The sequence below is a fragment of the Castor canadensis genome, chromosome 8 (assembly GCF_047511655.1).
Source record: "Castor canadensis chromosome 8, mCasCan1.hap1v2, whole genome shotgun sequence".
Taxonomy (NCBI): domain Eukaryota; kingdom Metazoa; phylum Chordata; class Mammalia; order Rodentia; family Castoridae; genus Castor; species Castor canadensis.
The window spans coordinates 90,634,802-90,659,545 of NC_133393.1; the positions used below are offsets into that span (position 1 = coordinate 90,634,802).

The window sequence follows — 24,744 nt, forward strand, 5'->3', positions numbered from 1 at the left end:
ACCATATATTTTCAAGAAGAACCTGTACTAAGACAATTTGGACTCAATAGTCTTAGTTAGGAAAGATATTCAAGAGACATAAAAATTAACTTGCATTTTAAACTTGCACTCTAAAATATTTCTAATTTTACTGCTGAGGTTTATTTAAATTGATATACTAAAATCTGATTAATACATGCTGACAAGAAAGGAATTTTATGTAAGGGGAATAAAAAATATCTCAGACTGTAAAACTTCAGAAGTAAAAGAAAGCATTCCTCCAACATATGGTGTAATTTTGTGCTTTGCCATCACCTTGGTGTATTTGCAACATGAATTATATTCGAGTCATAGCCTACGATTTAGATAAATAAAATCAAGTCAGTATTGAATTTTTCCCATCCCAAACAAGGGTATCCTTGGCCGCTCCTAGGCCATCTATTATGATCCTGACCAATTTTGCTCTATGGCAATTTAAAAGCTGTAAAAAAAAATACATAATGGGTGATGACAGGAGAAACAAACCCACACCAGAAGTTATTGAACCTTGCAGGTCTTTCCAAGTGTCTTTATTGACATTTAAGTGTGAGTTACTATGCCACAATATCATAAAAGTGTGCTCTACACTTCAGATATATTGATAGTTAAATGCAAAGAAAGGCCACCATCAGATTAAAAGCTAGAGATAGCCAATTTCAGACCACCCAGCTCTCCAATAGTGTTTTGATGTGTTATTTAGACCAACTGAAATTTTTCTTTTTGTCCGGTTTCCAACTACATTCCCAATTCAAATACTATGCCAAAGGGATGATTAATATAGTCATCTGTTCCTTGCTCTAAAACTGTTTAGTTGGTTATGGGATATTTATTGAGGGCCCAATAAGTATCAACCATTGCATGCACTAAATCTACTCCAGCCTTTAATGGTTGAAGATTTAAGTTTCTCCTTGGTTAAGTCAGTTAGGACTGTATAGTACCTTCTCCAAAGGTTGTTACAAAAAAGTTGCTTGAAGGAGTATTTTTTTCCCTTTTTAAAAAATTACCATATTGTTGTACTGGAGGTACACTATAACATTTACAAAAGTTCTAATGTATCATAGTTGAATTCACCCCCTTAAAGGACAATTTAACAGTGGAAAGAAAGATCAGGACTGGGAGTAAGTAGATGTGGGTCCTACTCCAAGATCACTAAAAGGTCACCCTTAACCTTAAGGGTGTTATTTATTTGCTCTACTTATTTAATAGGTCTGCTATGGAAAAAGAACAAAACATTTTGGGGTTCTTTTTAGGTTTTTCTTCTCAGTACTGAGGCTTAAACTCAGGGCCTCAGGCTTGCTAGGCAGGCACTCTACCACTTGAGCCATTCTGCCAGCCCTTAGGATGATTTTTAACCACAAATTTCATTTCCTTAACAGGTAAGTGGCTAGTGAAACTGTTTCTAAAGTGAGCTTTGGTAGTTGTCTTCCAAGGAAGTGGTTATAGTTTTTCATATTTATTATTATTATTTTTTTGAGACAGGGTCTTGCTTTGTAGCAATCTAGCCTCAAATTCACTATCCTCTTGCCTCACCTCAGCCTCCTAGTGGTGAGGTTATAGGCCTGTATCATCATGCCTGGCAGCTTTCTCCTTGGTGGTTTTTTTTGGTTTTGGGGTTTTTTTGGTGGTATAGTTTGACTCAAAGGTCTGCCCTACCACTTGAGTCATGTCTCTAGTCTCCTGCTTCTTAATTACATTTTTCAAATGCCTATAGAATTAGAACTGATATCTCTTATTACACATATTGATCTTTTTTCTGATATTCTCAAAAACTTCCAATTTCGTTGATTTTACTTTTTATGGTGTGGTACCAGTATTTATTAGCATGCACTGGGGCTTCCCAAAAATATGGAATGCTTTAGGAATTTGTGTGTCATCTTCGTGTAAGGACCATGCTACTCTTCTCTGTATGTTCCAATTGTAGTATATGTGGTGCCAAAGCAAGCATATACTAAAGCAAAACATATACGAAGCAAACACATATATTTTGTTTTTGAGATAGGGTCTCACAATCCTCCTGCCTCAGTCTGCCGAGTGCTGGATTGCAGGTGTGCATCACCAGGCATAACCAATATTTTCTAGTTTTTGTGTATGTGTAGTGTTGGGGAATCAAACCCAGGCCCTTGCACATCTTAAGAATGCACCGTGGCACTGAGCTATATCCCCAACTTGTGATTGCACTTTGATTCAGGTTACTTGGAAGTGCATGGTACAGTTCCCAAGTATTTGGAACATCTGTTATTGATTTCTAATTTAATTCCACCATGGTCAGAAAACATACTCTGGATGATCTCATCTTTTTATTTATTTATTTTTTTTGGTGGGACTGGGGTTTGAACTCAGGCTTTACGCTTGCAAAGCAGGTACTCTACTGGTTGAGCCATACCTCCAGTCCATTATGCTCTGGTTATTTTGGACATTGAGGGAGGTGTCTCAAGAACTACTTGTTTGGACTGGCCCCAAACCGAGATGCTCCCAATCTCACAATAGTTACAATTATAGGCATGAGCCACAGGCGCCCCGCTGATATAACTCTTTTGAATCTGAGACTTATTCTAAGACCTAGAAGATAATCTTTGTAAATGAATATATTCCACGTGCACTTGAAAATATTGTGCTGTTGTGTGAACTACTCTGCAAATGTCAATTATATCTGGATAGTTGATAATGTTGTTTAAGTATATATTTTTTTCCTGATTCTGTGGTTTGAACTCAGGACCTCACACTTGCTAGGCAGGCACACTACCCCACTTGAGCCACTCCATCAGCCCATGGTTTGGGGTATTTTTTCCTTGAACTGCAATCCTGATCTCTGTCTCCTGAGTAGTTGGTTTACAGGCATGAGCCACCAGCACCCAGCTCTGATACTGGAGTTTGAACTCAAGACCTTGGGCTTGCTAGGCAGATACTCTACTACTCTAGCTATGCCCCCAGTCCAGTCTTTTATTTCCTTATGGATTTTCCTATACACTTGTTTTATCAATCCAAAAGGTACTGAAATTTCCAAATACAATTACAGATGTCTACTGTTTCCTATCTATCTTTTTCCACTGTGTGTTATAAAGCTTGCACCTTTAAAAATTCATTCATTCTGGTGCCCCAGAACGCAGGGTCTCACACATGCTAAGCAAGCATTCTCCCACTGAGTATATCACCAGTCCATGAAGCTTTTATTATTAGCTGTTTGAACACTTAGGATCATTATGTCCTCTTAAAGAACTGATTCCTTTATTACCTAACCTGCTGTTATTTGCGCTACCTATCTCATAGGTCTGTTATGGAAAAAGAACAAGAAAATATATAGGAAGCAGAAAGTAAAATGTTTGACAATAGAGGAAATTAAAAAATAACTTTAATCAATTTACTGAATTATCTGTAAGTTTATCTATGCTTGTCTCCAACTACTCATGTAAGTGAGGTTTACTATGTTTTATCAGATCTTTCTTTAGACATAATTTATTACTGTAAGATACTGAACAAATTAGCAGTATATTATCCTCTTCAACTCCCTGTGAGGTAAGTTAGTCTTACTGATTTAGGGATGAGAAACAAGGCACACAAAGTTCAAAGATCTGCTTCAGAAACAAAACTTCAGATTTCCCAGCTTGTTAGCTGACCTCTTTAGCACAGGGCATTTTATTCCGACATAATTATACCCGCTGGCTCAGATATAAACTTGCTTTATTCTAAGAAACAAAGATTATAATCGGCAAAATACTTGAATTCAACTTGGTTCCTCTGCTCCATGAAAGAAATAAATGAGCAGTATATTGTAAAACATGATCTTAAAACAGTCCTTTCAAGACCACCATGGTCTCATGATTTCTAGTATCCTTCCTAACAATGAAGCACATAGAACAGGGACTCAGTAAATATTAAGATTAAAACTGCACGTGAAAAATTTTACTCTGTCCATGACCTAATTTCAGGTAGAAAAACCTGACAGTGTTTATTTGGATGAACTACTACTACTATACATCTATAACTATTGATACAAAACAATCTCCGAGACAACTTAGAGTCACTTCATAAAAGTTTTAGTTTCAACAACGTGGGTATAGCTCAGTGGTACAATTTTCATAGCATGTACAAGTCCCTGGGTTCAATTGGACCAGCATAGCAAAAAATATAAATTTTAGTCTTGAAACCTATTAGCTATCATTTAGTCAATCCCTTCCATTTAAGATGCAGAAACTATGAGCCAAAAAGGGCAAATAGCCCACCCAATGTGACACACTAAAGGCAGAAATAGCAGAAGAATCCAGATTTCTGAGCCTTTTATTTCTCCTATATCTTTCATTCACTTTTATTTTTATTTATTTATATGTCTTTTGGCAGTAGTGGGGTTTGTACTTAGGACCTAGCAAGTACTCTACCATAATCTTTTTTTTTTTTAAATTAGGTCTGGTTTGGAAACCAGAGTGTACTGGTATGAATGGAGGCCCCTCCAAAAAGAGAGTCATATCCCAACCCCACAAATCTGTGATTATCTTATATAGCAAAAGATGAGATTAAAAGATGAGAAGAGAAATTTATCATTCAAGTGGGATCTTACATGAAATCATATACATATTTATAGGAGGTGGCAGAGGGAGTTTTAAGACAAACACACAAAGGACAAGACATTGAGAAAAACAGAGCAGAGGGAGATGAGGCTGTAAACCAAGGAATGCTGACCACTACCAGAAGCTGGATGAAGAAAGAACTAGACTCTTCCTTGGAGCCCCCATACGGGTCTCAATCCCTGGACTACAGACTTCTAGTCTTCAGAATCCTGAGAATAAAGTCCTGTTGTTTTAAGTTAACAAGTCTGCAGTGGGTTATTACAAGAGCCAAGGTTAAAAAAAAAAAAAAAAAAGTAATTCTTTTTGGCAGAACTGGGAATTTCAGCATACTAGGCAAGTGCTCTATGTCACTTGAGCCACACCCCTAGTCTGTAAACATGTAAGGATCATAAACTAGGGGCTGGGAGTACAACTCAGTAGGCAAGAGAATGTACTTAGCATGCTCAAGGCCCTGGTCCAATCTCCAGAACCAAAACAAAAAAGCAATAAACCACACATACATAAAACCATTTACTGAACCTGGGCTGAACAGTGAGCTCCAGGCCAGCTTTGATTACACAGCAAGACAAAAAAGTGCTTCACGTAACTCAAAGAATGTCTAAAGACCTTTAATCTCTCATTTCAAAGGATAAAATGAGGCAACGGCAGGATACAATTTCCCCCAAAATAAACTGGCAGACCTAAGAAGACACACTCAAGAGAGGTCTAATATTTACATAGCTGCTAACAAGAACAGTGTAGGTTTTACAGAAAACACATGAACTGGTTGAGCTCCTGGACAGACTAAACATAGGCAGCAGTTGTCACTGTGGGTGTTCTGCCAGCCCAAGTGTAAAGTTGTCATCAGAAATGAATATGTGGCTTCAAGTGGCTTCCAGAAATCTAACAAATCTGTACCTTGGACTGTGCAGAAGCCAACACTTCTCAGAATGACCTAGACTTCTTCCTATTAGCATAATTATGAGTTAAAGTCATCTTCTATGAGCAAGGAAGGAAAATCAAAGTTTATGCCAAGGAACAAAGATGATTGCCCAGAATATAAAGTTCATGAATAACAATCTGTAAACAGCCATACTGAGTCAAGTGATATGTACCACTGTAACTTATTACTCTTAAGATCAATATCCATAGTCCAGCTTTAGGCCCAATTCAGGTAAGGTGAATGTGAACAAAAAAAAAAAATCAAGTAAAAGGACAAAATAAAGCTAGAAAATGCTTTATCAAGTTATGAAATGGGTGATTCCAATAAGACATGGAAATCATGCTATATGGTTACATAAAATACCTAGAGTAAATAAAAAAAGAGGGGCTGGGGGGGCCCTCAGTGATAGAACTTGTACTCAGCATGCATGAGGGCCTGATGGCTTCAATCCCTAGCACCATAGGAAACTGAGGCAGGATGAGGATTGCCAATGAGTTCAAGGCAAGCCTGGGCTACATGAGGCCCTGTCTTTTTTTTTTTGTCTTTTAGTGGTACTGGGATTTGAACTCAGGGCTTTGCACTTGTGCTAGGCAACTCTACCACTTCAGCCATGCTTCCAGACCAAGGCCTGTCAAAAAACAAAACAACAAAAACAGTACCGATAAATAAAAGATTCACTGGTTTTTCTCAGGTATTTTTTATCAAGCCTTTCTCTTTTCTGAAATACTGCCAAGGGCTGAGGCTCTCTAGGACTTTCCTAGTCACAACAAATCCAATCACTTCTCGCTCTTTCCCCAATGAACATTCTGTTTACATACTAGCCATGTAGACCAGTGAAGATGTGTTCTTTTCATTGTTACTAAACAGTCCTTTTGGGTACAGTGCAATAGTAGTGTCTAAGCACAAGTGCTTTAAGTTGTGCTACTTAGGGTTTTCAGTGTGATAGTCTCAGAAATTCAATGAAAAATTACCACTAAAATTTCCCCACCAGAGAAGAATGTTCATACCTAGTATCACTTTAGTTCTTAGCTCAGCAGCTGCATTAGCACTTCTATAAATAGGTTTTCAACTAGTTATAAAATATACACTTGTCTTCTTATAAGTGCCAGTGAACACGGTAGTGTGTTCATTATAAGCTTCACTAAGATCATTGGTCTTTTGTACAAAGTCAGAAAGGTCTCTAATCTTCATATGTACTTCATAATACTTCATATGTACACTCATCATATGCTGATAACTGGCATTTAAGTACTTAGCCTAATAAAGTAAATCAGTGAACAATAAGCACTGATACTGCCAATAAATGACATTTATATATTTCCCAAAAAAATCCTGGAATAAGAAGAGTGGGCATTACCAACAGAAAACCGACTGCATGTAAAATACATTTAGAAGGAAGTCTAATCAAAAGGCAACAAATGCTGATCCAGGAGGATGAGACTTCTGTCCCTAATACCTTAAATATCTCTCTCATTTTAATTAAAAGGTAGACATCCTCAAAAGAACAGAAGAGGGGCTTAGGAAGTCTTTAACGGTGTAAAAAAAGATACATTTATAGGAGGAAAAGTTCCTCAGAGAACAAGAGACTGAGATAAAAGCATTGGAGACATAAATAATGAAAAGGAAAAAAGGGATGGTGAGAAGTACATGGTGACTGGAAACACGACAACAATTGATTTCATCTTTTATTTAATTTTAATGACAAATTAGCTCTGCAAAGATCTAAACATTAGAGACCCAATCTGCCTCCTCCCACTGTGTCCCTAGAAGTAACATTTTGACGTGTAGCTTTCCAAAACTTTTTGTGGTCCTATAAACATACCGCGGAAATATGCATTAAGATGTAGGTTTTTCTTGAATGCCTTCCATGACAGCACAGAGTTATTCTAATCGTTCCAACATTTTAACAGTTTTTCTAAAAAAGTGAATGCCCAAAGTCTAATGCCCTCCCCTGCTTCCCCAAACCTAAAGTGGTGGATGCTGGAATGTAATGAAACTTTACGCTTTCCCTAACAAGGAGGTATATGGGGAAGGAAGCCTAAAGGCTTCGTTAGAGAAATCAAAGGAAAAAAATATCCCACTACACACCTCCACAACTCCAAGTCTAAGATTTCCCTCTTATGGAGAGCCTGTCTATCTACTGGCTCCAGGTTTCCTCCATTCCCACTGGAGTCTAACTGCTGCCTCTTGGAGGAGGCCAACCTACCGCGCGCTTCGTCCTCATTGGCTCAGTGAGATGCTGCTCAGGAGGGGAAAACCGGCCTCCTACGTTCCGATGGCCCAAGGGCCGATCAGTCGGCAGCTCAAGGAAGACCCAATTGGCCTATACAATCGCCAGTCAAATTCTTTAGCTGCACAGCTCCAAAGAACCTGCAGGGATTAAAACATCCCGCCCCCTGTTCTTCTATTGGTTGGCCTGATCCATCGCTGCCCCTTCACTACCCCCCCCCCACCATCCCGTAGTCCATTCATTTCGCACAATAACGGGCCCAATTGGAGCCGATTCAAGACCTCGTATGGATAGACAAGACCCTCTGCCACTTACCCAAGATCGAGAATGATCACTCACACTAACGTCTGCCCTGTTCCTCTGTGGTGAGGCCGCACCACAAGCCTCCGCAACCGCCGCCTTCTGCGCAACGCCAACCGCCCGCCAAAACGGATCCCTTCCCTGCGCCTGCGCAACCAATCCTGGGCCTGGACCTTTTCTCCGCCCATAACGCCTGCGCAAAACGGGACACAACTCCCGCCACTACGCAGGCGCCATAGACTCACTGCCCGCTCCCGCCCGCCATTTCAAGTGTTCCAAGCAGGCGGAACTTCTTAATACGCCTGCGTAAACTCGCCATTTTACTACACATGCGCTCAATAAGTGGACGTTGCAGAGAGTCATAGGCTACTTTTCTAATGTGCAGCATTAACCGTGCTTTGCAAAGGGAATGGAATGTAATGTTAGGATGTGGATAGTTAAAAAAGTTTAAAGACCTTAGGTCCATTCAAGTATGAATGATCGGTGGACTAGCCAGACTGTTTAAGAATAACATTGCTCGGGAACCAATGGGGCGGAGATTACGTAGACCGCCCAAAAGGATGACGTTTCAGAGCAGCGCCGCAACATAGACCAATAATCGGGGAAAGGATTTCAAAAACCCAATCAGAGCTAGGAAGGGGCGGAGTCTACCAATGCCGAAAGCGAGGAGGCGGGATAAAAGGGCGATGCTGAAGGTAGGCTGGCGGATACGTTCGTTAGCTTACTCCTTTCTGTCCGTGGACGCGGCCGAGGAAGCATCGCTTAAGTCTCTCTTCCCACTGCCGTTATGTCTAAGTCGGAGGTGAGTTACTCGCGGCTTGTAACCTGATTTCCAGCTTCACTTCCTACTGAGTTTGGTAGGATGCAGCCTGGTTTTGTTGCTTGCATCAATGTTTTCGGCAGTTTCTTTGGTCGCTGCCAGGGCCTACTCCTCCCAAAGTTCAGGTCGCCATTTTGTCTTCGTCGTCGCCATGCGGCTGCTATCCGCCAGCCACTTTATTACTAGGTCTGGCTCGTTATTCATGGGAAAACTCCTGGGCACAAGTGGCCTGTTACTCACTTATTCTCGTGGGCGAGTTTCCTAAAGAATGATTAGATGTCTTTCTAGCGATGCGCCCTCCCGCCTAGCTCTTTGTTGCGCCTGCGTACGGAGTGAAATTGGGGCGCATGCGCACTCGACTTCGGCAGTTCTCAACACCACCTTCGGGGATGGGGAGACGAGCACGTGGCTTTTTGCAGTATGAACTTATTAAGTGCTGCTGTATATTGGTGTATGGCTTTTCATTTCATAAATGGGAACTTTTTCGTGGTATAACCCGCCACTAAACGATTCCTTCTACTCCTCACCCTCACTGTAGTCTCCTAAAGAGCCCGAACAACTGCGGAAGCTCTTCATCGGAGGGCTGAGCTTTGAAACGACCGATGAGAGTCTGAGGAGCCATTTTGAGCAATGGGGAACCCTCACGGACTGTGTGGTAAGACATGGGAGGGACAATAGACACGAGAATCAGATCAGTTCCTTGGCTTGTCTTTCTGTAGTTCTCTGAAAGCTTTATGAAGGTGGCTGATAGGATAATTTGGAAAAGGTGTCTGAGGCGTTATCTTTTAGAGCTGCATGTTTAATAGTGTAACTTGAAGGGCTTTGTACACAGGGCTTGTGTAAAGTTTCCTGCTGGTCTTCGTAGAAATGAAATTAGTTTCTAGGTTTGGGCTGTAATCATGGAATTAACACTCTTCTCAGGTAATGAGAGATCCAAACACCAAGCGCTCCAGGGGCTTTGGATTTGTCACTTATGCCACTGTGGAGGAGGTGGATGCAGCTATGAATGCAAGGCCACATAAGGTGGATGGAAGAGTTGTGGAACCAAAAAGAGCTGTCTCGAGAGAAGTGAGTAACTGGAGGTTCTCCTTCCGGACCCACCCACCCCCAAATTATTGTCATCTGGTAGTGTGCTGCTAATGAATGCTTCAAATTTGGGAGTGTTTTAAACTCAACAATTCTTTTGATGTGGGGTGGTTATTTAAACAGCTGAAGTGATTTCCCTTCAATTAGGATTCTCAAAGACCGGGTGCCCACTTAACTGTGAAAAAGATTTTTGTTGGTGGCATTAAAGAAGACACTGAAGAACATCACCTGAGAGATTATTTTGAACAGTATGGAAAAATCGAAGTGATAGAAATCATGACAGACCGAGGCAGTGGAAAGAAAAGGGGCTTTGCTTTTGTCACTTTTGATGACCATGATTCTGTGGATAAGATTGTCAGTAAGTATTAGATCATTGGTTCTTCCTAAGGATTTCGGAATCCTCGTGGTGTTCTAAATCCTAAGATACTTGTCTTAATTTTTTTTTAGTTCAGAAATACCATACTGTGAATGGCCACAACTGTGAAGTAAGGAAAGCCCTGTCGAAACAAGAGATGGCTAGTGCTTCATCTAGCCAAAGAGGTATATTTATTGTTCAAACAAATTTGAGGTAAAATTTGAAATGTTGGGAACTATGGTTTAACACTTTCAAACTTAACTTTTAAGGTCGAAGTGGTTCTGGAAACTTTGGTGGTGGTCGTGGAGGTGGATTTGGTGGCAATGACAATTTTGGTCGGGGAGGAAACTTCAGTGGTCGAGGTATGTATTATGCAAGGTTTGCTAAAATTTGGGGGCTTAAGTTTTTCTAGATTTTTTGGTTTTGTTTTTTTTTTTTTTCAGCTTGCATTAGTAACTACTGGCCTATATTTCCAAAGTTTTTTTGTTTGTTTGTTTGTTTTTTTTTTAGGTGGCTTTGGTGGTAGCCGTGGTGGTGGTGGATATGGTGGCAGTGGGGATGGCTACAATGGATTTGGTAATGATGGTAAGTTATTTAAGGAATGTGTAAGTAAAATTTTTGATTATCTTGTACCTTTAGAATAGGCTAGTAGAGACTAAAACTGTAGTGCATGATAAGCTCAACTTGGCCCATAATACGCATGCTGTTAGGCCTTTTAGCCATTACACTTGCACAGATTTTTATTGTTAAATACTTTTGTCTTATTGAGAAGAATTGTATTCTTGTAGGTGGTTATGGAGGAGGCGGCCCTGGTTACTCTGGAGGAAGCAGAGGCTATGGAAGTGGTGGACAGGGTTATGGAAACCAGGGCAGTGGCTATGGCGGGAGTGGCAGCTATGACAGCTATAACAACGGAGGAGGCGGAGGCGGCTTTGGCGGTGGTAGTGGTAGGTATCCAGTGATCCAAGCATTTGGTCTGATAGCTAGATTAGTTTCTTAGAGTTTATTCCTGTGTTGGATTTGGAAGCTTTTAAAGCATTGTGTGGTATACTGCATGGTACACTTAAAATCAGGCTTGTTGTGCTACCTCCTCCTAGCTTTAAGCTGGGGCCGCCTCACTCCCAAATAAGTAAGTGGATAGTAGTGTCTTCAATTTGAGTTAGCATCAATTAGCATCATGGCAGGATTTAGTACCTAAATTCCTTTGGGATCTTAGGCACTTAGTTGATACATCCAACAAAACTATTGCACTACCCTTGGGTGTATAAAGGCCTTCAAGACTGAAGAATCCTTGCAAGTGCCACTAAGAAAAATTGAATTGTCAGAAGAGTTCAGGTTGATTTTTAACTGCTGGATTATTCAACTGAATGCCTTGCCCAGAGAATGAAATACAAAGATTTGGAGCTACCAGTTTGGGAGGAAGGCAGGCAGAAGGCTACTGAACAGAATTGAGCACTATCACTCATCTTCCCCAAGTAACACACAGAGGCCCTCTTTCCATTCCCAGGAAGCAATTTTGGAGGTGGTGGAAGCTACAATGACTTTGGCAATTACAACAATCAATCTTCAAATTTTGGACCTATGAAGGGAGGAAACTTTGGAGGCCGAAGCTCTGGCCCTTATGGTGGTGGAGGCCAATACTTTGCTAAACCACGAAACCAAGGTACAGTATATGCAATTTGGATAGTTATAGAGGGTTATTTATATTTAGTACTAGTGAGGAGTGAGTAAATTAGCTTTTCAAGGTGGTATGAGCGGTGGGTGCAATAAAAAGCTGACAACTTAAAATCTTAGAAGAAAACTTAAGTGGCTTGCAATCATGAAAAAACATGGCAAGGGCCATTTTGATCCTTCATTCTAATATCTGAACTTAAATTAGGGCTTTATAACCTCAAATAAGAAGCCATTGCTATTGTTACTTCCAAAACTTTAAAAACAAGTTTTATTTTAGGTGGCTATGGTGGTTCCAGCAGCAGCAGTAGCTATGGCAGCGGCAGAAGGTTTTAATTGCCAGGTAAGAAAACACCTTTTTTGTGTGACTTAATTTTTTATAATTGCTGATAAACCCAGTAACCCTAATATAGCTGAGCAGTGCAACATAGTTAACATTATAATTGCAGTAAAATTGTGGCTATTAAGTTAATATTCAGATCAGCAAAATTTGTGGGAAACAACTTGCTATTGGATTGTAGCATTAAGTCTTAATGTGTTTAGATTAACAACTTTATTCCATATTGTTCAACAGGAAACAAAGCTTAGCAGGAGAGGAGAGCCAGAGAAGTGACAGGGAAGCTACAGGTTACAACAGATTTGTGAACTCAGCCAAGCACAGTGGTGGCAGGGCCTAGCTGCTACAAAGAAGACATGTTTTAGACAATACTCATGTGTATGGGCAAAAAACTCGAGGACTGTATTTGTGACTAATTGTATAACAGGTTATTTTAGTTTCTGTTCTGTGGAAAGTGTAAAGCATTCCAACAAAGGGTTTTAATGTAGACTTTTTTTTTTTTTTTTTTTGCACCCATGCTGTTGATTGCTAAATGTAATAGTCTGATCATGACGCTGAATAAATGTGTCTTTTTTTTTTAAATGTGCTGTGTAAAGTTAGTCTACTCTGAAGCCATCTTGGTAAACTTCCTAACAGTGTAAAGTTAGAATTCCTTCAGGGTGATGCCAAGTTCCACTTGAAATTTACTTGCAACTGCTTGGGTGGAGAGAAGCATTGTCTTCAGAAACCTTGGTGTAGAGTGTGACCTTAGGAATTTCTTGAAAGGGTCACCCAAGAAAAGTCACTGAATTATTGGTTAAAAGCAATTGTTGGCACATCCTATGCAATATCTAAATTGGATAATGGTACCAGATAAAATGATAGATGGGAATGAAGCTTGTGTATCATCCATTATCATGTGTAATCAATAAACGATTTAATTCTCTTGAATGGAATGACAACTGTATGGATTTGGGCCTGGCAGAGATTTGGACTTTCCCCTACACACTACCCCTTGATGAATGTTGAATGTTTCTATCACAATGCAAGTTCAAAGCTCTGCCAGAGAATAGAAACCAGCTGCTGGTTAATACCACCCCCTTAAATCCACAGATTAGAAGTGTTTTCAGGCACCTTTTTTAAATTACAAGTATCAGTAGGAATTTTAATTAAGAGTAGGCTTACATTAAAGGAAAATTGCAGTTTTCCTGGGTCATGGTTGGGTGGGTCTCTTAAGGTTTTATTATAAGCCAACCAGTTTGGAGATTGAACTAGAAATAAAAAAACATTTTTACATAATTTCACATTAACTGCAGTTTTCCTTTAAATATGGCACAAGATCACACAATTATCCTAGTGTTAATTGTATAGGAAAATGAATTCAAAAATTTTGATACCCAATAACTGTTTGTACATAGATTATTTCAAGCCTCTTTGGTGCCTCCTTAATTTTAGTGCCATTGTACATAGTAGCATAGATACTTTGTTTATCAATAGGACTGTATATTCCATCCCATGGGTGTGTAACTTGGAAGTTTGGGGAGGAGGGCGGAGGGAGGTGGGGGAGGTGGGGGGAGGGTGGGAAAGTATGGTTGATAGTTACATGATACTGGCTGAGTTTGCAACAGCAGGTGGAACCGTAACTATTGAGGGAGTTTGCAGATACCTCAGGATTCGTGACAATGCCTTTAAAGATCCAGGAGATGTTCAGCTACTAGGAACTGCTAGCAAGTATAGCGCGAATGGCTCCGAGCTCAGACACTCTTCAGCTGAGAGTAGACACTTGTGGTATGTGGAGTACAGATAAGCCAGGGACAGGCCACGGCACGCTCCATGAAAGCTAGGAGGGAGTGAAGTTTCAGTGACCATCGCAAGGAAGGAGGCAGACAAGAGTAAGGCACACCTGACTCTTAGGACTAGCAGTCAGAACCAGGAGAAAAGGTTTTATTGCTATACTGGTAGGTAAGAACAGATTTTACTTCCATCTGTATAGCTATATAAAAATCCAGTATTCTGTTGCATTCTCTCCTTAATATATTGAGCCAAAACTAGTCCAGTTAAGCTGAACTTAAGTTTTTCTGGAGATGGATTGTCTTAATTGATACCCTATTTTTATTGGCTCCCAATTGAAGGAAGTGGAGATGTAAAATTTATTTCTGTAAAGATAGATATATTTTTGCCCTTTAATTATTTCTTTTACCCATTTCCTTAAAATAATGGCTCAAAGTAATTTTAGAATCCTTTCCCCCAAGTGGTGGGAGGGTGGATGGGTCATTGAGGGGAGGTGGGGGGGGCAATAGTTTGAAGTTGGGACTTGGTCTCACAAAAGATCTAGTTCTAAAGGTTGTTTACTTTTCTAGGGAGATACTGCTACTACAGGCTTCTCAGCTCTTTTTTTAAAAAACTTTGGTCCAAGTTCATGGCTAAAAGGTAAGTTTGGTGATTTGCATTCCCAAAAAGAATGACCTACTACACTTAAAACCAAAGGTTTTATAATCTGGTTCAATTGTTAGCCATTGTTAAAACAGGGTGTCCCCCTTAATGAGAGTGGATATAATTGTAGAGTCCTTCACTCTGCTTATGTATGCACTTCATGGTTTCTTTTCCTTTTGCAGGACATCCTTGTGAGGACAACCTTTATTCTGAGCCACTATACTTCATTCTCACTGCCATGTAGTTGGTTTTAGCTGCTCTGCAGCTCTAATCATTCAGTTTTGTGAATGGATTTTTAAATAAACTGCACTTAGTTTTGCTTCTTGTTTTCCTTGTCTCCCTTTGTGATACAGGTAAATGATACTGTGTACCTATACAGATTTGGAAGTAGAAAATGTAGATATCGTTACACTGGCCAGTAAGCTTGAATTTATTAAGCAGACAGTCCCCTTACTCATTCCTAGCCAGTGTGTTTCCTTTGATCCTAAAGGTTAAAAAAAAATTTAAATGAAAGCGTGTGTCGAAATGATTAGTTCCTTTAAGTGGTTCTAACACTTGCTATACACAAAACTATCCCATTCAATTTGGTTTGGTGAAAATAGAGAAAGGTATTGGTATCAGGAATAATGTGGCCTAGTCACAGATATATGCTGTCCTGGGATTTTGAATTCTGCCTCATGATTGCAAAGCAGGTGCTGTACTGCTTGAAATAGGCTTCTAGTCCATTTTGCTCTGATTATTTTGGAGATTGTCTCATGAACTATTTGCGTAGGCTGACTTTGATCCTCCTGATCTCAGCCTCCCAAGTAGCTAGGAGCCACAGGTGGAGTTAAAAAGTGAACTTTGGTAGAATTGAAGTTTGAACTCTGTTTACAAAGCCATCGCTCTACCATTTGAGCCACACCTATTTGAAGAGGTTAGTGTCAGGTCTGTTTGCTCAAAACTTGAATTTGCTAGGAAAGATTTGCTTGTACAGCTCTTGAAAGGATAGAACAACACAGGATGCCACACTTAGCTAAAATATGGGGGTTTTGTTTTGTTCCTTTATAGTAGTGGGGTTTCACTCAAGGTCTACACCTTGAGCCACTCCACCAGTCTTTGTGTGTGTGAGATGTTTTTTTTTCAAAATAGGCTAACTTCGAACTGTGATCCTCCTGATCTTTGATCTTTGCTCCCTGAGTAGCTAGGATTACAGGTGAACCACCAGTGTCCAGCTGGCTAAAATGTTTCTTACTGAAAAACTGAAGGGGCTGGGAATTTCAGTGGTAGAGCACTTGCCTGCTATGGGTAAGGCCCTGGATTCACTTTCCAGAACCGCAAAAGTTTTAAATTGAAAGCCAGTAGTGTTGGTATGTGCTCATATTTCCAGCACTTTGGAAGAGGAGGAGGCAGAAACAAGAGAATGTCAAGTTTGGGGCCAGTCTGAGCCACATAGACCCTGTCTTTAAGAAAGTACATTCCTATTACATGCCATGTATTTGACTACTTGGTTTACTTAAATGCAAGTCTGAAAAGTTCTCTATGAGGAAGTAGATCTTCAAGGACTCAGTGTCCAAGCATGAATTGGGCAGTGGTTGTCTAGCAACCAGAAAGGGCTGGGACAAAGCTCAGTGATAAAGGGCTCCTTTTTTGTGATGTGTTTTTGAAACTTTGCCCTGGGTGACCTTGAACCACTATCCTCCTGGCAAAACTTTTTTTTTGCAGCACTGGGGTTTGAACTTAAGGCTAGGCAGGCACTTTTAGGGCTTGAGCCACTCCGCCAACCCTGTTTTTTGATGTGTTTTTGAAACAGGATTGTAAACTATTTGCCTCAAACTGCAACCCTTCTGATCTCTGCCTCTTGAGTAGCTGGGATTACAGGCGTGAACCACTGGCATCCTTGGCTAGCGTTCTTGAAGCCTTGGGTTCCACCCACAACACCACAAAAATAAAATTGTACAGGAGTATTTTACTCCACTGTGGAGGAGGTGTGAAATACTCTGAAATTTTGATGTCTAATCAAACACTCCAGTCATGAACAGCTGTCTTCTGAGAGCCCTGGCCTATCAGGACCCACCGGGGCTGAGAAGTGAGCATGAGAATATTAGAAAAAGGCCTAATGGGCATTTTAGGCTTTTGTGCTCCAATTACAGAAGTGAGACCTAAACTTTAACCTTGCATAGAGGATCTAGCCAACTTCTGCAGTTCTCTGGCATGAATAGGGGACCATCTGGGAGTGTGGGATTCCTCAGCTCTATTAACAGCCCCTGACTAAAAAGTGGGATGAAGGTGGGTAGACCTCCACACTACTCAAGCCCAAATTTTGTGTGTACTTGAGATAAACAGGATTTCCTCCCCACACCCAACAAGCAGTGATTTCTGAAGAGTGCTCACATATCTTCCCTAAAGGAAGACTACATGGAAAGCTATTTCTGTTGAGCTCTTTATAGACCAAAGCTTAGACAAGAGGTGGAGGTAGGTTGCCTGGAAAGCTAAATCCCTCTCCTGCCCTCAAGGCAAGCCTCATTGAACACATCTTGAAGCTTCCAAATATCAGGGTTTCCCTTGTTCTCTACAGACTCAGGGCCTTAGGGGTTAGGGGAGTACCTTTATTAGAAAGGAATGAGGGAAATCCCCATCATCAGTCCCCTCCCCCTGGGCCAGCTCAGTCTGTGGCCTCCATCTTTGTCCCCCTGGGCACCAGGAAGATGGCCCCATCTGCAGCCTGTTGCAGAGCATACTCATCAGGAGAGTAGCTGTTGCCTGATTCATCCCGAAGGTGCTGGAAAATGTCACGGTACAGCTCTGCCAGCTGTTGGCGCATGACCTCCAGAGTACGGTCTGCCTCCCCTCGGGCCCTGAGAAGTCGCTCCCTTTCATTGCCTAGCCGCTCCAGCTCTCGCTCCAACTGCACAATGGTTTCCAGCTTTCTCTTGCGACAGTTCTGGGCGGCCACCTTGTTCTTACCCCGACGTCGGATGTCCCTAACTAGAGCCAACTGGCTCTCTGTCAGTGGGTACCGTGCCAACAACTCATTAAAGTCATCTACCGGCAAGTTGACGATCTTGTCCGTAGGGAAGGGGATCTTCATGGCCAAAGCACGACGCTCATCCCGACTTCCTGCCTCCCCCCGTGCAGCAGGCTTAGCCCTCGGAGGGCCTGAGGAGGGCTCCAATGCCAAAGGGGTCTCAGCAGGTGGCAAGGTATAGTTGGGGTGGGCCAAGGAACTGGGCATAAGTGAGTAAGGGTACTCCACTGGGTACATCTCTACATATTCGCTCCGTCGCCGACTAGCCTCTGTCCCCTCCAGCTCAAGAGATTCAGCATCACTGTAGTTGAGGGATAATCCTGAGTCGGATTCTGGATCTTCTTGGGGCTTGGGTGGCCCCACTGGTAGCCCAATGTCCAGGAGGGCTAAGGGGTCTGGCAGGGGCTCACTGAGCAGGCCGGAGAGGGTCAGTGGCTTAGACACTGGTATGGCCATGTTATCATAAGAGAATGAGGGGTCTGGGACATGGGATGTGGATAGTGGGAGCTCATAAGGAGGAGGAGGAAGGGGGAAGCCTGCATCTGGCTGGACTGAGCAGGGGCAGTAAGCTGGAGTTGGTGAAGGTCCAGGGTATGGGGTTGGGGCTTGGGGCTCAAATGATGGCTCACTTGGAACATTTAGACCCTGCAAAGAAAGACACAAGGAGGGTTGGAGACAGACTGAGGAAGAGAAACCAGCTAGCTCTATGTTAAGATCAAGCCAGGTTCTTCTGAAAGTACCAATGGAACAATAACAAGGAACCAGAAAGGGTGCCAAAAATCATTGGAAGTGGAGACACAGCTGTTCCAAGAAAGCAGCTTAAGCAGGAATAAAAGTCACTGAGGTCAGGCTTCAGAGAAAACATCGTAGCACTGTAACAGTTACAGAACCTCCTGCTCAGGAGCAGCTCTTACTGGGTTGAAATGGCCCCTACTCCTTTATTTCCTTTAGGAAGAGGAGACATTGTTATCCAAGATGACCCTCCAGCCCTTTCCTGCTGTGGTTATTTAGGTCAAAGGGTCAAGTTCAGTCCCTGGCCATGCCCTGTGTACCCAGCAGAGGGAGCTGCTGTGTGGGAGGAGGGCCTAGGGCAGATCCTGAGGGTGCCAGGCCTGGAGGGAAAGGGGGCAGGTACAAAGCCGAGGCTGGGGGCTAAGAAGTACCTTGGGGAACCCACACAATTCTGCAATCTCTTCAGTCCCTCTGTCTCTGTCAGGTGCAGTGAGGAGAGAACATGCTGGAAACAAGGCCCCCAACCCATGTAGGGGAGCCACCCTGTTCCAGCCCAGCTGGGGACAAAGGCATCATTGTTAGGCCAACAGACACCCCTTTGTCCAATATGCAGGAGAGGACCCCAGCACAGTCTGACTCCCCTTTCTAAGGCCCCTGAACTACTGCTCTGCTACCTGGGGGATAGGGGCCCAGTTGCTAAGGGCAGGGGAAGGAAATAAGGAAGGATGGGAAGGATTAGAGGAAAGGGAAATCAGAAGAGAAGAGGGCAAAAGGGAGGGCAGAGCAGGAGGAAAGGTAGAGAAGTGAGCAGAGAAGCTGCTGAGAAGAGCCTACAACCTCACTCAGATCCTTTCTTCCCCACCACTCCTTTCCCCTGCTCCTCCACACCTCCCTTTTCCCCAACATTTCTTAATGTTTCTGTCCATACCTCCTACACACTCCAACATTTCATTTTCCAGTGTCTGCAACATATCCAGCCATGAGCCCTGTTTCCTCCACCCCATGCTTTGATCCAGGCCAGACTCCCTGCTTCTCCATCCTCCCCCTTCCTGCTTACCTGCAGCTCAGTGATAGACATGATCTCTTGCCAAGTCAGTTCCATCTCGCCCAACTCTACAGTGGGCAGTTGTGTCACCCTGTTCCTGCTCTGCTGGGGAGGACACGGGGGCATCCTACTGGGCCAGGATTGCGTCCAGGTTCCCCTAAAGCCCAAAGGGCCCCAGCAACCTGTGTCAAAGGAGGAAAAGTGTTAGAACTGCTCCTGCTACTGTCAGCAAGTCTGTCCTGCCACCGTGGAGGGGCTCCTCCACCTTCATCTGAGGGAAAGAAAGACCTCTGCCCCTTACTCGTGCTGGGCCCACCAATTAACCCTTTAAACTGGAAAGTCTTCTTTTGTGGTATGGTCTCTACTTCCTGCAGCCAGGCCATGGTCAGTTTCTTTGGGAACCTAGTGGGTCATTACCCTTTTTTCAGATTATTTGCTTGCTTCTTACTCTCCAAAACTGTGTTCCTGCACAGAGACAGAGTCAGATCTTCTGAGGTTTTTTGTTTATTTGTTTGGGTTAGTTAGTTTTGTTTTCTGTTTGAGAGAAAAACATTAGAAGTCATCCTTGCTTTCCTCCTGTGTACTGTTAGGGTCTCAGTCTTTTCTTCCCAAGATGAGAGTGAGTAGTTGGGGATCCCTAAGGAGCGGGTTATGGGAAATACTAAGCAGATAGCCCCTCCCCTTCTCTGAGATATGACCCAGGCCTGGTGTTGATAGCAGCCCTGCCCTCTCCTCCTATCCTCACCCTGGGCTTCCCTGCCTGGGCCAGATAGGAACTTTATCAGCTGCACGCAGTAGAGACAGAGGAGGAATGGGCTCCAGAGAACTGGACCTCTACCCTGTGCTCCACAGAGGCATCTTAGACATACCCCAACCAGGCATCTTTCCTCCAGGCATCAAGGAAATATAACAACCATATCAAAAACTTATTAAGAACTTGTCAAGAACTGTGCTGGTGTTTTCTAAGTATTAGTTTATGAGATCAGTTTTCACAAAAATACTGTAAAGTCTATTCAGAAACTGAGGCCCAAGCTGACAAATGGCAGAATGAGATTCTACTAGCTTATAATGCCTACCAGATACCTTCTACCTGCACCTCTAGCTCTCTATACTCCACATCTCTATTGGCAGTCTGCCTCAGTCAGTTTTTTCTGTGGAGTCTCAGTCCCTTTTCTCTTCTTCTGGACTATCTCTCTTTAGGACCTTGAATACATCCACCCCTTCTGCCCCCCTTCTTTTGATCTGGGCTCTAGCTGCAGCTCTGCTACAACACAGTAGTGTGATGTTGGGCAAGCCATCTCTCTGCTTTTCACCTGTTTCCTCATTTATAAAACCAGGGAGATGGACAAGTTGAACTTGGAGATCCCTTTCTGCATGGACAGCTGAGAGTTCTTAGCACTGTCACCCATTCCTTTATCTTCCCCTTTCTATCAGCCCCTTTCCTCATGCTATTTCCCTATTCCCTGACACCCTTCTCTCCCTGCATCTGTTCTTGTCTTCAACGAGACATTCCAGGTAGATTGGACAAAAGCCTCCTGATCTCTCAGGGCCAGACACTGCACGTGCATGTGAAAACACAACCACCACCACCATATAAATAAAGGAAAGCAGGCTAGGAGTAAAGGAAACTTACAGGACAAAGGATAGAACTGGATGACCTCAAATTGCATGACCTTAGATCACACACGCCAAGGATGACCCATCACAGACATTCAACATGGAATCACTCTTGGACTTACCACAAAATTGGTGGGCACTGGAAAAAGTATCCTTTCAAAGAGGATCTCCCTGAATCCTGCCTCCACCCCCTATATTGCCATCCCCAAAGCTGGGAGTTGGTGTAGGCACAGGCCATGGCCAGTGGGCAGAGTGGGTGGGGTGTTTATGTCTGTCCAGGATGCCATTTCAACACCGGAACTCCTCCCTCCCCACCCAGGTTCTGGCGGAAATTGCCTAAAGGCAAAGTGAATGGAGAAGGGGTTTGAGGGCAGGGACCATGACTCTTGCCTCATAGTTCTTCACTCATCCCACTCTAAGGTGCTGTAAAAAAATTCCACCCTAAGAGGCAGGAGATCATATTCTCCAGCCTTCAAGGTGCATAAGTTTGGACAAATTGCTTGATAGTCTCCTCTATTAAATGGAAACAGGATTAGAGAACCTCATTGCTGTGAGAGGAAATAGACTGCATCTAGCCCAGAGAGTCACAAACTTTATTGTGCACCACATTCACCTGGGGTACATGTAAAAACAGATTCCTGAAAGCTGCCTAGAACTGATGAATTGATAGTGCAGGTACCCAGGAACCAGCATTTTAACAAGTGCCCTGGAGATTCTACTGCAATAGGCCAATCTCAAGAAACACTAACTTGCCCAATTGTGTGGATTTGCAGGGAAGAACACAAAACCAGAAAGGAGACTGGCAGATGTTTTGTAGGTTTTTTCTAGTTTCAAATTCTTGACCCTGATGAGGCTGGGCCCCAGGTGGCCCCTATCTCTGAGCCTAGATATCAGCCATTTCCCATAAAGACCTAGAGCTCAGTCTCTACCTCTCCCAGGGATAGGAAGATGAGAAGATGGGAGGAGAGCAGGGGGAGGCAGAAGACTGGGTGCAGGGAGTTGAGGAGAACCTCTGGACTAGCATGCTTGCTGGTGCAGCAGTACATTTGCACCAGGCCACAGGGGGAGAAAGAAGAAGAAGGATGCTTTCCCTAGATGTTCAGGGATGATGGAGGTCTATAACCAGGCATAGGCCCTTTTGGTTCTTGGGAGCCTCTCTTTCAGCAGACCCCTGACGTAGCAGCCAGTGGGCTAGATCAAAAAGGAGGGTATAGTCAGAAGTGGATCAAACAGAATACCATAGAAAGTGCAGAAACTGGGAAAGTGGACTAGGCATCCATGAGTACTTTTTCTTTTACAACTAGCAGCTCCCACTTTACAGTTTAGTCTATATCTTTTTGTTGTTGTTGTTTGTTTTTATCTTTCAGCCTGCATCTAATCACCATATTTCACTGAGTTAGCTATTCCTTTTCTTTTTTCTTTTGCAGTACTGGAGCTTGAACTCAGAGCCTACACCTTGAGCCACTCCACCAGCCCTTTTTTTGTAAAGGATTTTTTGAGATAGGGTCTTGAGAACTATTTGCCCAGGCTAGCTTCAAACCACAATCCTCCTGATCTCTGCCTGAGTAGCTAGCCTGGCTAGCAATTCTTTTCTTATTCCTCAACTGTGGATTAGGTAGAACTGGAGCTATTTTCAGGGACTAAAATCCATCCTCTTCCCTCACCTCCTGATGGTCCTACCCAAAAATACCTTTCTTTCTCTCTCCCTCTCTCTCTCTCTCTCTCTCTCTCTCTCTCTCTCTCTCTCTCTTCCAGTGGAAGGGATCAAACCTAGGACCTTATGCAGGCTAGGCAAGCACTCTAACCTGAGATCTTACCAGTCATTCAGTACTCACAGAATGATCTGGAGCTTTATGCTTAGAGATACAGGATCATTTAGAGAGGGATGCTGGGGAGAAGAAGCCATGTGGCCTCCTCTATTGTCCCAGGACTCTTCTTTGAGAAGGAGAGTGATAGAAACAGGGCTTGCCTCCGGGTTCCTACTCTGAGACTACACTACCCTACCTCCCCAGGTGTCAATGCAGATGGTGGAAGGATGAAGAGGGTATGGGTTGGCAGGAAAGCAAGATTCAGGAGAACTCCCAAAGAAGTAGGGGCTCACGGGGGTGAGACAGAGAAACATACAGAATGAAAAGGGAAGAAAAGGAATATTTGAGCAGAACAAACAAATTCAGTCCCCTGGGAACATACATGTCTCAAATGGTTTGTGGGAATAGGAGAGAACAGGAAAAGTTTTTGCTATCCTATTATTCTATCCCCTAGACCCCAAACTCCAGTTCTTTGGTACCAATGATTCCCTGCCCCAGCAGATCTGATACCTCCCCCTTCTCTTCCCCAGCATCCCTGCCTCCTACCTTCCCAGCAGCCAAGAATTCATTTTGAAGGAACTATACTGGGGTTGGGATGCCTTCCTGTCCCTTCCCGCTGGGCTCCTAAGTCTAGAGAAGGGAGAGGCAATAGGAGGCAAGAACCCAACTCCCTTCTGCAACCACCCCATTTTACTATAACAACACTTCTCAGACATCCAGATATCCCGTGTCTCCAATTCCTCGGCTCCTTTCTCCCTCCACCCCAATCTTCCCAGCTGGCTGGACAAGGCAGAAGAATGGAAGAGTGAAATGGAAGGGGAAAGGGTGGTGCCATATATCTAGGAGTCTATTGGATACCCCCAAGGCAGTGGAACAGTTGAAAGATTCCTCCTGGCCACTCCCCAAACCCTCAAGGATGCCTCAGGAGACCACTGAATGATCCCCATCCACAGCCTTCCACCACAAAGATCCCAGAACACCCAAGAAGCCATCTAGGTCTTCTCCCAGAGAAGTTCCCAAAGACGTCAAATTCCTAAACCAGGGGCAGTCAAGGAAGGTCTCTTAGCAACACACATACTCAAAGTTGGTTATTTCCTCCCTCCACCTCCCCAGTCTGCCCCTTGGATCCCATTGGGACCACCCCTCCCCCACCCCCGCCTTTTAGGCACCTGTGGCAGATTCCAAGCAGGATGAGGAGATGAGGCTGCTAGTGTAGTCTCTGGGAGGCTGAGTCCGAGCTGACACCTCCAGGGCGAGGAGCCCTACTACCTCTGAGCACCCGCGCACGCCGAGCCCCGCCCCCGGGTCATGGCTGAGCGCTGAGTGTGGAGGCTCCCGCGGGCCAGGGCGACGGGAGCCCTGAGGCAGGCGCACCGCACTTCTCTCTGCAGCCCTCGGCCTGAGTTCTCAGTCCTTCCTCCAGCCCTCCCCTTTCCCCGTGGCCCTCCTCTCCTCCTGCCCCTTCTGGCCAAGAGAGGAAACTTGAGCCCGGTGTGGTTTCTGCCCACTCCCCGCCCCCGCCTTGCTCCCGGCCAGCGGGGGCACCCAGGACTCCCAGCCTCTCCCAGCCCTTCTTTTCAACTCAGCTAGGTCTGCATTTCTCCCGTGCGTGTGATGAATTCCAACCCAACGGTCCACCCCAAAAGGGCCTCTAAACTTTATATCGATTGCAGCGTCTCTCGTCCCCGTGGCTGTTTAGGGACAGGGAAACTGAGTCATAACAAGGTGGAGGACAGCTGAAGGTTAAAGACCAAGTGTCTACCTTCCTAATTGTTTAGGCAGGTGGGCATTTAGGGCACAGCCTTCCTTTAAGAAAGCCTAG

General features: G+C 43.6%; 3 protein-coding genes and 1 non-coding gene across 9 annotated transcripts in view; 1 reads left to right on the plus strand and 3 right to left on the minus strand.

The window, feature by feature from the left end:
- Cbx5 (chromobox 5) overlaps positions 1-8,204 on the minus strand; it is a 36,052-nt gene extending 27,848 nt beyond the window's left edge. For 2 of the 3 annotated variants that reach the window (XM_020164075.2, XM_020164074.2), the window contains exon 1: positions 8,048-8,204. The gene's annotated coding sequence lies outside the window, so the exon portion shown is untranslated. Of the gene's footprint in view, positions 1-7,708; positions 7,842-8,047 lie in introns of those variants that run through there. The other variant, XM_074083546.1, reaches the window with a different exon arrangement.
- Positions 1,858-1,959, minus strand: LOC141410514 (U6 spliceosomal RNA). Its single transcript, XR_012435377.1, has one exon. It is a non-coding gene; the product is annotated as a U6 spliceosomal RNA (small nuclear RNA).
- A 472-nt stretch (positions 8,205-8,676) lies between the features above and the next one.
- Positions 8,677-15,033, plus strand: Hnrnpa1 (heterogeneous nuclear ribonucleoprotein A1). 3 transcript variants are annotated; one of them, XR_002212420.2, is made up of 12 exons: positions 8,677-8,834; positions 9,391-9,507; positions 9,774-9,920; positions 10,086-10,296; positions 10,386-10,478; positions 10,563-10,655; positions 10,804-10,878; positions 11,082-11,240; positions 11,801-11,956; positions 12,245-12,307; positions 14,641-14,710; positions 14,896-15,033. XR_002212420.2 is itself a non-coding variant. In XM_020164076.2 (11 exons), exons 1-10 carry the CDS (start codon positions 8,820-8,822, stop codon positions 12,298-12,300), a joined length of 1,122 nt encoding a protein of 373 aa, XP_020019665.1. In that variant the 5' UTR covers positions 8,677-8,819; the 3' UTR covers positions 12,301-12,307; positions 12,539-13,231. The 3 variants fall into 3 exon arrangements, 2 of the variants coding, with proteins under 2 accessions (XP_020019665.1, XP_020019667.1); XM_020164076.2 differs by lacking the exons at positions 14,641-14,710; positions 14,896-15,033 and adding an exon at positions 12,539-13,231; XM_020164078.2 differs by lacking the exons at positions 11,082-11,240; positions 14,641-14,710; positions 14,896-15,033 and adding an exon at positions 12,539-13,231.
- Nfe2 (nuclear factor, erythroid 2) lies at positions 13,968-24,397 on the minus strand. 2 transcript variants are annotated; one of them, XM_020164079.2, is made up of 3 exons: positions 24,092-24,397; positions 19,510-19,679; positions 13,968-18,365 (listed from the first exon to the last, which is right to left on the minus strand). In XM_020164079.2, the coding sequence occupies exons 2-3, from the start codon at positions 19,621-19,623 to the stop codon at positions 17,358-17,360; spliced, it is 1,122 nt and encodes a 373-aa protein (XP_020019668.1). In that variant the 5' UTR covers positions 19,624-19,679; positions 24,092-24,397; the 3' UTR covers positions 13,968-17,357. The 2 variants fall into 2 exon arrangements, with proteins under 2 accessions (XP_020019668.1, XP_020019669.1); XM_020164080.2 differs by lacking the exon at positions 24,092-24,397 and adding an exon at positions 21,237-21,584.
- Positions 24,398-24,744: the final 347 nt, after the last annotated feature.

Coding starts and splice junctions, on each gene's coding strand:
- Hnrnpa1 (XM_020164076.2), top strand. Junction 10,879..11,081: donor CAATGGATTTGGTAATGATG/GTAAGTTATTTA, acceptor GTATTCTTGTAG/GTGGTTATGGAGGAGGCGGC. Junction 11,241..11,800: donor CGGCTTTGGCGGTGGTAGTG/GTAGGTATCCAG, acceptor TTCCATTCCCAG/GAAGCAATTTTGGAGGTGGT.
- Nfe2 (XM_020164079.2), bottom strand. CDS start 19,623: ATGCCCCCGTGTCCTCCCCAGCAGAGCAGGAACAGGGTGACACAACTG. Junction 18,366..19,509: donor TGTCTATCACTGAGCTGCAG/GTAAGCAGGAAG, acceptor CTTTCTTTGCAG/GGTCTAAATGTTCCAAGTGA.